Raw genomic sequence first — 11697 nt, forward strand, 5'->3', positions numbered from 1 at the left:
AGTCTAGAGGGAAAGAAGTTATATTTCATACAAGTTTTATTAAGGAATTTACTTTTTTTTACTCCTTGAATTAACTTTGTCAATGCACCACTAACGTCAGGGACTAAATTTGTCACTTCAATCATAATCGATGGACTAAAAATAAATACGATAACAGATATTACATTGTAACAGAGTCAGTAGCACTCAAAAAAAATTATTTTAAAGAATTGAATATATTCCACGTAAACGAAAGAAACAACTTTTCATCGCGTTTTTAAACTCCGTAATAAAAAAACAGAATTCAGATAGAACACGTAACACTGGTCTCACTCAACAAGCACGTTTTTGTACGATCGTGTTTTTGGCTAGTAGTAGACCAAACAGTCACTTAAAAAAATAATAATAATTATTCCAAAAAAAAATAAATAATAATAATAATATTTTTTTTAATTTTGTTTTTGTAAAATTTGTGTGCACCTTCTTAGTTCACACGAAAATTGTGGCTACTGCATCTTCAACTGGATCCCTAGCCTCCAAACTCAATCTCATTTCAATCACTCCATCAATGGCGGCCACCGCTTCTCCAAACCCTTCCTTCGCCGCCACAATCTCCGACCACTCTTCCAAATCCCCTAAGATCCTTCAAAGATTTACTTTCCGTCTCCCGCACAGCTTCAGAAAGACCGCCGCTCCTCTTTTCCCGACTCACAGCCGCCGCCGCCATTCTCAAATCTCCAATGTTCTGTCTTCGTCGTCGTCGTCCTCCTCCACTGCCGTTCCTAAGGCGCCGCCGAAGGCAGCGGAGGCCTTCGTGTCCCGATTCGCTCCCGACGAGCCGCGGAAGGGGTGCGATGTGCTCGTGGAAGCGCTGGAGCGGGAGGGCGTGACGGACGTGTTCGCCTACCCCGGCGGCGCGTCCATGGAGATTCATCAGGCGCTCACGCGCTCCAAGGTGATCAGGAATGTCCTCCCGCGTCACGAGCAGGGCGGCGTGTTCGCCGCCGAGGGGTACGCGCGGGCCACGGGCTTCCCCGGCGTCTGCATCGCTACCTCCGGCCCCGGCGCCACCAACCTCGTGAGCGGACTCGCCGACGCGCTTCTGGATAGCTGTCCCATTGTGGCCATTACTGGACAGGTGCCTCGGAGGATGATTGGGACTGACGCTTTCCAGGAAACCCCAATCGTTGAGGTAACTCGATCAATTACGAAGCATAATTATTTAGTTTTAGACGTAGAGGATATCCCTCGCATTGTTCGTGAGGCGTTTTTCCTGGCCAAATCGGGCCGTCCTGGCCCGGTTTTGATTGACGTTCCCAAGGATATACAGCAACAGCTGGTTATCCCCAATTGGGATCAGCCTATGAGATTGCCTGGATACTTATCTCGTTTGCCAAAACCCCCAAGTGATATGCTGTTGGAGCAAATAGTGAGGCTAATTTCTGAGTCCAAGAAGCCTGTCCTTTATGTGGGGGGTGGGTCTTTACAGTCAAGTGAGGAGTTGAGGCGATTTGTGGAGCTAACTGGGATTCCTGTGGCTAGTACTTTAATGGGGCTTGGATCATATCCTTCCTCAGATGAACTTTCACTTCAAATGCTGGGAATGCATGGGACTGTGTATGCTAATTACTCTGTTGACAAGAGTGATCTGTTGCTTGCATTTGGGGTGAGGTTCGACGACCGTGTGACTGGGAAGCTGGAGGCTTTTGCTAGTCGGGCGAAGATTGTGCACATTGATATTGATTCCGCGGAGATTGGGAAGAATAAGCAGCCCCATGTGTCGATTTGTGCGGATTTGAAGTTGGCCCTGCAGGGGCTGAATTCGATACTGGAGGAGAGGATTGGTAAGCTGAAGTTGGATTTCTCGGCTTGGAGACAGGAGTTGAATGAGCAGAAGGAGAAGTTCCCGTTGGGTTATAAGACGTTTGAGGATGCCATTTCTCCCCAGTATGCTATTCAGGTTCTTGATGAGCTGACGAACGGAAATGCTATAATTAGTACTGGTGTTGGGCAGCACCAGATGTGGGCTGCCCAGTTTTACAAGTATCGGGAGCCCCGCCAGTGGTTGACCTCTGGTGGGTTAGGGGCGATGGGTTTTGGATTGCCAGCGGCAATTGGAGCAGCGGTTGGAAGACCGGATGCAGTGGTTGTGGATATCGATGGCGATGGTAGTTTCATAATGAATGTGCAGGAATTGGCCACGATTCGAGTGGAGAATCTCCCGGTTAAAATTCTGCTGTTGAATAACCAGCACTTAGGGATGGTGGTTCAATGGGAGGATCGCTTCTACAAGGCAAACAGAGCACATACTTACCTGGGAAACCCTGCTAACGAGCACCAGATATTCCCGAACATGCTGAAGTTTGCAGAGGCTTGTGACATACCCGCTGCTCGTGTGACCAAGAAGGACGATCTCCGGGCTGCTATTCAGACGATGCTCGACACCCCTGGGCCGTACTTGTTGGACGTGATTGTGCCACATCAGGAACACGTCCTGCCTATGATCCCTAGCGGCGGCAGTTTCAACGATGTGATCACCGAGGGGGATGGCAGAACCTCATACTGAGAGGCAGCCATTAGCAAGCTAGTTTTAGGCCTTTTTATGCACAAGGACCAGTCCTAGCAAAAAGTACTTGCAAGTTTAGTTCTGTTAAAGCTATGTTCTGTTTATTGCAACTGTAGTACTGTTCTAGCAGGTTGTTAATATTACCAACTTTGATATCAGTTTTATTTAATACTTAGTTGTTTGGATGCCTTTTTTAAAATATCACATTCTATGCAGAGTATGGGTCTAGAAGTTATGCATTTCCACTTCATTCAAGTTAGGTTATTTGCTTACTGACTTTGTTTAGTGTGTGATAAAAGTAATGATATGAAAGTTGTCATCAGATGCTATTTAAGAAACAAGAAACATAGATTGAAAGAATCATAGTAATGATTCCAGTGATTTCTCCAACAACAAATGGAGAAATCTTGCAAGCATTAAAACAAGCTAAGATTCTAGAAGTAGTGTGAGAATCTACAGCTTGCACGGGTAGCTCAGTTGGGAGTTCAGTATCAAGTCCTGATGTTCAGTATCAAGTCCTGATAGTCCTAGTGTAGCTCAGTTGGGAGTTCAGTATCAAGTCCTGATAGTCCTAGTGTAGCTTTCAGTGTGATGTGATCAAGTCCTGATAGTCCTAGTGTAGCTAATAGCTCGACAGGTAGCTCAGTTGGGACTTGAGAGCTCCATTGGTTTCAGTGTGATCAAGTTCTGACAGTCGCAGTGTAGCCAAGGTGAGGGATTTTCACTTTTGTGGGCAAGGTAATCTAAAATAGCATGGGTGTATATAATGTGGGAGTAATAGATTTCCACTTTTGTGGGCAAGGTAATCTAAAATAACATGGGTGTATATAATGTGGGAGTAATAGCTCGCACGGTTAGCTCAATTGATTTCAGTGTGACCAAGTCCTGAGAGTCACAGTGCAGGCAGGGTGAAGAATTTCGACTTTTGTGGGCAAGGTAATCTAAAATAACATGGTATATATAATGTGGGAGTAATATCTGAACATGTGAAACTTGTGCTGTATATTTTGGGAGTGGTTTTTTCTGTCAAATTTGCATGTTTGTGAACTTGCAAACCCTGAAAGAAGTGATGTGAAAAGACATACTCAAGTTCTCAAAATTTGAAGAAGAAAAGGGTGCTATCTTACAAGGTGAAGATCAACGTGGCTACTGATGGGTAAATACCCCCAAGGACTACTGTAGAAGTACAATGTATTATTGTATCCTAAAAGATCGGGTGTCCCTTAGAAATTGTTAAATGGCAAGTGACCTTTGGGGAATATTATATTCCTGAAGGGTCAGATCCTATTTCTATATAAAGNCGCCGAAAGGATATTTGGTTGTGGCGGTCATGAACTCTGTTCGATCACTTTCCTCCCGCTCGTCGCCGCAGTCCACCGTAACCGCCATCACTCCCTGGTCGAGATCAAGGAACGCCGCCAGCCACCGCCGCTCCATCGCTACCGCCGCCAGCTTCCGCAATCGCCCGTGAGACCCAGCTGCAAAACTCCGAGCGTGTTCGGCGGTGACTGCGAACCAAGGAGCAACGGCGATCTGGCTCCCCACGCAAAACAACAGGCGAAGAAGTTTTGTTACGCCAGCCATATCTATGATGCTGTTCAGCATGTTGTTAGTGGTTCCATGGATGAGATCAATGCTCCTCTTCTGCAAATTTGATTGGTCAACGTTGCACAGGGCTCAAGGTCTGGTAATAATAAAATGGTAGGAGGCGTGCAAATGGTTCCACCTTTGGCTGATAATGCATGGAGCTTTGAGAAGTGGAATCTGATCACATGTATTATTATATATATATTATATTATATTATATTATTATTATTATTATTATAAAAATAAAAAAAAGTGGTGGGGGACAAACCGCCGATTGTCCCCACCAACTTTAGTAATAATAATATAATATATATATATAATAGTAATATGGTGGCAGCTTCGGCTGCCACCCCTAAAAAAAAAAAATTAATATATTATATATAATAATATATTATTTATGGAATATTTTCTATATTCCTACTATTATCACTCCACAAAAAGATTAATGGGATCCATGAAGACGTAGACTTCAACAAAGATTGAGATCATTGAAGACTCGAAGACTTCAACAAAAATTGTTCAAGATGAAAAGACTATATCTGAAGTTGGAGACTACAAGCTTTTTTTTTGTAATAGGTCTACATGATTGTAAAGATTGAAAGTAGGCAAAAGATGTAAATTGTAGTTTAAGATCATTGTACCAAAAAATATATAAATATATTTTTTTGGGTAGCACGGCTGCTAGCCTGCTACCCTGTGTGTAGTTCATAAAGTGGGGGACTTTGTCCCCAACCCCTTCAAAAAAAAAAAAAAAAAATCGGTTCTTCCGTTTGGGGTTTGATCGACCTGCACGAATATGTCCGGTTCCATTTGGGGTTTGATCAACCTGCACGGATTTAAAAAAAAAAAAAAAAAAACACTTTCGTTTGGGGTTTTGTTCAACCTACACGAATTTTTCGTTTGGGGTTGACCTGCATAAATTTTTCCGGCTGAGTGTGCCCATGCCTCGTCATGACACTAAATTTTATCCCGCTTCTTAGCGATGCCGCTTTTCAGCGATGATTTATCCCGCTTTTTAGCGATGCCGCTTTTCAGCGATGACTTTTTCCCGCTTCTTAGCGATGCCGCTTTTCAGCGATGACTTTATCTCGCTTCTTAGCGATGCCGCTTTTCAGCGATGATTTTATCCCGCTTCTTAGCGATGCCACTTTTCAGCGATGACTTTATCCCACTTCTTAGCGATGCCGCTTTTCAGCGATGATCTTATCCCGCTCTTCTTAGCGATGCCGCTTTTCAGCGATGATCTTATCCCGCTTCTTAGAGCGATGCCGCTTTTCAGCGATGATCTTATCCCGCTTCTTAGCGATGCCGCTTTTCAGCGATGATTTTATCCCGCTTTTGAGCGATGACTTTATCCCGCTTTTGAGCGATGACTTTCCCGCTTCTTAGCGATGCCGCTTTTCAGCGATGATCTTATCCCGCTCTTCTTAGCGATGCCGCTTTTCAGCGATGATCTTATCCCGCTTCTTAGAGCGATGCCGCTTTTCAGCGATGATCTTATCCCGCTTCTTAGCGATGCCGCTTTTCAGCGATGATTTTATCCCGCTTTTGAGCGATGACTTTATCCCGCTTTTGAGCGATGACTTTCCCGCTTCTTAGCGATGCCGCTTTTCAGCGATGATCTTATCCCGCTCTTCTTAGCGATGCCGCTTTTCAGCGATGATCTTATCCCGCTTCTTAGAGCGATGCCGCTTTTCAGCGATGATCTTATCCCGCTTCTTAGCGATGCCGCTTTTCAGCGATGATTTTATCCCGCTTTTGAGCGATGACTTTATCCCTCTTTTGAGCGATGACTTTCCCGCTTCTTAGCGATGCCGCTTTTCAGAGATGACTTTATCCCGCTTCTTAGCGATGCCGCTTTTTCAGCGATGTTTTTATCCCGCTTTTCAGGGATGATTATATTTCGCTTTTTAGCGATGCCGCTTTTCAGCGATGAATTTATCCCGCCTTTGAGCGTTGTCGCTTTTCCATCGATGAATCTATCCCGCTTCTCAGCGATGAGCTTATACCGATCGATGAATCTATCCCGCTTCTCAGCGATGAGCTTATACCGATTCTCAGCTCTATCCCGCTTCTCAGCGATGAGCTTATACCGATTCTCAGCAAGGCCGCCTTTTTAGGCGATGAGCTTATACCGATTCTCAGCAAGGCCGCCTTTTTAGTGATGAATTTATCCCGCGTCTTGGCGTTAATATTAGCTTAAGGCCTTCATTTATCCCGCGTCTTGGCGTTAATATTAGCTTAAGGCCTTCACACATATCTCATAATGTGGTAGGTCTATATCTGCTCGACATCATATTATTTTCTCATACCGCTCGATGGTTGGCATTATCTTCTCCATCTATAGATGTTCGATATATTTGCATCTCGACAATGGCAGCACAAGGAGCAACATAACTGCATCAACAACTAGACATAACCCCTTGTAGTATTTAATTATTACGCTTTTGGTTGTACTCTTTTTTCCTTAGCTAGGTTTTTTCCCACTGGGTTTTTCTTAGTTTAAGGTTTTTAACGAGGCAACCAGTGTAAATCACGCCCCCATGCTCAACTCAGACTTAAGGGGTTCGTCACAGTCTATTAAGGCATTCAGACCGGGGAGACTTTGCTTGTGATGGGTAAATACGCAATTGGACTAGGCGGACCGTGCACTTTGCTACCCTACTTGACAACCACTTGGCCGATCCGTATCGACCACTCTACACTTCGTCAACAACCGCTCGGTCGGTCCGCATCGACCACTCTACACTTCGTCAACAACCGCTCGGTCGGTCCGCATCGACCACTCTACACTTCGTCAACAACCGCTCGGTCGGTCCGCATCGACCACTCTACGCGCCAACAACCACTTGGCCGATCGCATCGACCACTCTACACTTCATCAACAACCGCTCGGTCGGTCCGCATCGACCACTCTACGCGCCAACAACCACTTGGCCGATCCGCATCGATCACTCTACGCTTCGTCAGCAACCACTTAGTCGGCCTATTACCGCCCTACGGGCGACCCGCTGCCACCCTACGGTTGACTCACTGCCGCTCTACGGGCAACTTATTGCCGCCCTACGGGCAGCCTACTAGGGAGCTAGGAGATTCCGACCTACAGGAATCATTCGAGCTCCCCGAAGTTTCTAATCGTTTGCAATGCTCGAGGCGACAAGTGATGGCATTTTGTGAGTAATTGATCTGCCACCTCGAGCACCTAAACGTCACGGAGATCCTGCAGAGCGACTGTTCGATGTGACCAATTCCGACATGACACGTCAGACCATCCGCATGTCATCTGTTGAGTACTCACGTGACCTGCTTAGTATAAATAGAGGGAGAGACACTTGCGAAAAGAAGGAAGGATCTCTCTAGCTCTCTCCTTGTTACTGTTCGTCACCCGTAGAGCGACATAGCTTCTCACCGCTCAGTCGTTAACCGGTAGAGCGACCGATTGATCGGCTGAGCGACACCCTTTACCTCACGTAACACACCGCGACACCCTTTACCTCACGTAACACACATATCCGTAGCGTAATCGTAGACCCCGTTTACATTAACGCTATCATTGGCGCCGTCTGTGGGGATTGGACAAGTCACTTCGTCTATCCCGTTATTTTTCTTTCTTCTCACAACCCTCTATTGTCCTCAAAATGACGAACAGCAGGAAAAGTTTGAGCCAAAGTCATGCGCGTAGGGGGAGTCCAACCCGGCAGGTTGGGCCTCACCCCAACAATGTGATGGAACCACTCCCAGAAGATGATCTACGTCGCCAGTTGGATCGATCCAGGAGCCTGATGAACGAGCTGACATCCAACCAAAGGCAAGATGCACGACCTACCCAACCGGTCAACCCGAATGTAGGCGAACGTGCTGGGCAGACGAGTTTTCAAATTCCAATAACATATGCCATGCTGCCCCCTACGGGCCAAATGCTGACTCCAACACCAGGTGCACTTGGGGGAAACCCGTTGCAAGGAACTCCACAACAAGGATTGACTCCGATGTACCAAACGTGGCCGGGAACTCCTGGATACTATGTCGTATCACCCACTCCCCAAATGATGGCAATTCCTCAAATCCCCGCCGTGGAACAACAGGTGCCCCAACCTTCCCAGAGGCAACAGTCACACCCCCAACCTCAAGATCGTAACTTGGAGGAAGTCCAATCTACGGATCGCACACGGAGGTCCGATCGAGAGGGACGTCGGTATGATCCCATCCAACGTAGGAGCGCTTTCGATCGCATCCAGAATAGTGTTAGATCTCGCTTGGGGCCCCAAAATGACAATGAACACGCGAGACAGAGGTCCCGAAGGACTGTGGAGGAAAGCAGCACTGGAAGTGCACAATATGGGGGCGCCCGTTCAGCTGATAGAAGGGCACGACCAGCCGGTCGAGTACGTGATCGGCGGACCAGTCGAGTAGACGATCAACCGGCTAGGGAAGAGAGGCGACTCGATGAAGAAGATAGTCCCCGCCGCCAAATGGCCAGGATGCAGGAAAGAGTAGATCGTTTGCAACAAGAACTTCGCGAGAAAGTCGGCGTGAGAAAAGAACCATCATGCCCGCTAATTTCCACCCCCTTTACGGACGACATCATGAATGCCCACTACCCGCAGGACCTCCAGATCCCGTTGGCCCACACTTATTCCGGGCGATACGACCCGCAAGAGCATGTCGACATGTATTATGGCAACATGTTGATGTTGGGAGTAAGCGATGCGGTCATTTGCAGAGCTTTCTTCGCCACCTTGGTCGGTAAGGCGGCCGAATGGTTCAAGGATTTAGAGCGGGGGTCGATCAGAAATTTCGGCCAGCTGGCCGATAAGTTCGTAAAGCGCTTCGCTGCAAGTAAATCGAGAAAGAAATCTTACACCTGCCTGAACAAGGTGAATCAAGCTGTGGGAGAACCGTTGTCTACTTTCTTATTCAGATGGGAACGTGAGGTTGATGAGGTTGAACCAATGGAGGACCGGGTAGCAATCCAAGCTTTCCTTGCATCACTTTGTTCTGGGGCGCTCTACTACGACCTCATAGTTAATCCCCCCCGAACCTATGAGGAGGCCATCACTAGAGCTAAACATCATGCAGACGCCACCGAAGCCAACATGGCAAAGAGACGTGATGAGCAACCGGCCAATCGGGACAGAGGCCATGATCAAAGGAAGAATAGACCACCGTTCAAACACGTCAAACAACACAACCGACCAGATGACGTACCACGTTTCACTCCATTGAACAGACCCTTGGTGGAAGTTTTGCAGTTTGCCGAGCAATGCAATCTGGTCCACCCGCCGGAGCCGGTACCTGAGGGGGAGGACAAGAGCAAGTATTGTGCTTTCCACAGAGTCAAGGGACACAATACTTCGGAGTGCATGGCCTTGCGCGTGCTCATCGAACAACTCATTCAGAATGGAGAGTTGGGGCAATTTGTGATGAAGGGAGATAGAAACAAAGGAAAAACGGAGAGGAATGTGTGGAAAAGGAATCCCGAAAAGAACAACAAGGCATTCGTCCCACCTGGGACAGCTGACGAGAAGGCTGTCGGAAAGAAACCAGTGATCCACGTCATCTACGGGGGCCCTGAAGGAGGTGACTCTTCGCGCCAAAGGAAGCAATGGGCGAGGAACTTATACGTTGGGACGATCCACTCGGAACCCCGAGAGAAGAAAAAGCGTACAGAGCCAATATCTTTCACTGACGATGATCTACCACTCCATGGGGAAACCCAAAATGACCCGCTCGTCGTCACACTAGATGTCAGCGGAACGGATGTCCAGCGGGTGCTGGTCGACACAGGGAGCTCTGTGAACATTTTATATTTTGACGTCTTTACACAATTGGGTTTGTCCACCGATCGGTTAACCCCCATTCGGACCCCGCTGTCTGGTTTCACGGGCGACTCCATAGAAGCAGAGGGAGTCATCCGCTTGGACGTGGAGTTGGGCAGCCAACCGAACGTATTGAAGACTACCATGGACTTTGTGGTAGTAAAATTGAAATGTGTTCACAACGCTATACTTGGACGACCAGGCATCACTCGCGCAGCTGCTGTTATATCCATGAGCCACTTGTGCATGAAGTTCCATACACCTAATGGGATTGGAGTGGTCCGAGGAGACCAACGTGCTGCTCGGCAATGCTACGTGCGAGCGGTCAAGCAGTCGGACCGGGAGGAAAGTAGGATTCACACCATATCCCAGCAGGTCGACCATGGAGAGCTGAAGGAAAAACCACAACCTGCCTCAGAATTGGAAGAAATCATACTTGACTCCGACCGACCAGAAAGAGTAGTCAAGATCGGTCGAGGACTCCCTGTCGACCTACGTGAAGACATCATTGGAGTGTTGCAGAGATACAAGAATGTTTTCGCTTGGGGACCGGAAGACATGCTCGGAGTTGATCGATCTGTCATTTGCCACCGCTTGTCAATCCAGCCAGGTTCAAAACCGGTCAAGCAAAAGAAAAGGCACCTGTCGAGTGAAAGAAGGGAATTCGTGAAAAAGGAGACCGCCACACTCTTGGCAGTAGGGCACGTCCGAGAAGTCCTCTACCCGGAATGGTTAGCCAATGTAGTCCTTGCGCCTAAACCGCCAACATGGAGAATGTGCGTGGACTACACCGATTTGAACAAAGCTTGTCCGAAGGATCCATATCCCTTACCAAATCCCGACCAGATGGTTGATGAAACAGCCGGATGTGAGCTGCTAAGTTTCATGGACGCATTCAAAGGATACCATCAAATCTTCATGAGCAAAGAAGATGAAGAGAAGACTGCTTTCATCACTCCGGACGGAGTGTTTTGCTACGTGGTAATGGCATTTGGTCTGCGGAACTCCGGAGCTACATACCAAAGGATGGTGAACAAGTTGTTTAAAGGATTGCTCGGATCGACTATGGAAGCATATGTGGATGACATGCTCATCAAGAGTCGACTGAAGGAAACTCATCCTACCGATCTTGCCCGAGCATTCAGGGTGATGGAAACTTTCAACCTGCGTCTGAACCCAAGTAAGTGTACTTTTGCTGTTCAGACGGGAAAATTCTTGGGGTTCATGATGACGGGACGGGGGATCGAGCCAAACCCCGAGAAGGTCAGAGCGATAATGGAGATGCAACCCCCCCGATCAGTCAAGGATGTTCAGCGACTGACCGGTCGACTAGCAGCGCTTAGTCGTTTCTTATCCAAGTCAGCCGAAAAGTCAGATTTTGAAAAAATCGAATGGCTTTGAGTGGACGCCGGCGTGTCAATCGGCTTTTGAAGATTTGAAGGTGTACTTGAGCTCCGCACCAGTCCTCTCGAAGCCAGAGAAAGATGAGGTCTTGTTCGTTTATTTGGCTGTGTCCGACCGAGCGGTCAGCTCCGTACTCGTCCGTGAAGAAAACAAGGGAATCCAGAAGCCGATCTACTACGTGAGCAAAGCTCTTCAAGGACCGGAGTTGAGGTACACAAAATTTGAGAAGACATCGTTGGCGCTCTGGGTAACAGCCAGAAGACTTGCAGCTTACTTCCAGGCTCACCCGATAGTAGTGCTAACCGATCAACCGTTGGGAACGATCCTCAGGAATCCAACATC

The 11697-nt window shown here is 47.5% G+C and overlaps 1 protein-coding gene across 1 annotated transcript; it reads left to right on the forward strand.

Annotated features, from left to right (window-relative positions):
- The first annotated feature begins 466 nt into the window (after positions 1-466).
- LOC116024994 (acetolactate synthase 2, chloroplastic-like) lies at positions 467-2746 on the forward strand. Its single transcript, XM_031266046.1, has one exon. It carries the CDS (start codon positions 548-550, stop codon positions 2543-2545), a length of 1998 nt encoding a protein of 665 aa, XP_031121906.1. The 5' UTR covers positions 467-547; the 3' UTR covers positions 2546-2746.
- Positions 2747-11697: the final 8951 nt, after the last annotated feature.

This window comes from Ipomoea triloba, chromosome 1 (genome assembly GCF_003576645.1).
Source record: "Ipomoea triloba cultivar NCNSP0323 chromosome 1, ASM357664v1".
Classification (NCBI taxonomy): domain Eukaryota; kingdom Viridiplantae; phylum Streptophyta; class Magnoliopsida; order Solanales; family Convolvulaceae; genus Ipomoea; species Ipomoea triloba.

What these genes read in the sequence shown, in the direction of transcription:
- LOC116024994 (XM_031266046.1), top strand. Translation starts at nt 548, where the DNA reads ATGGCGGCCACCGCTTCTCCAAACCCTTCCTTCGCCGCCACAATCTCC.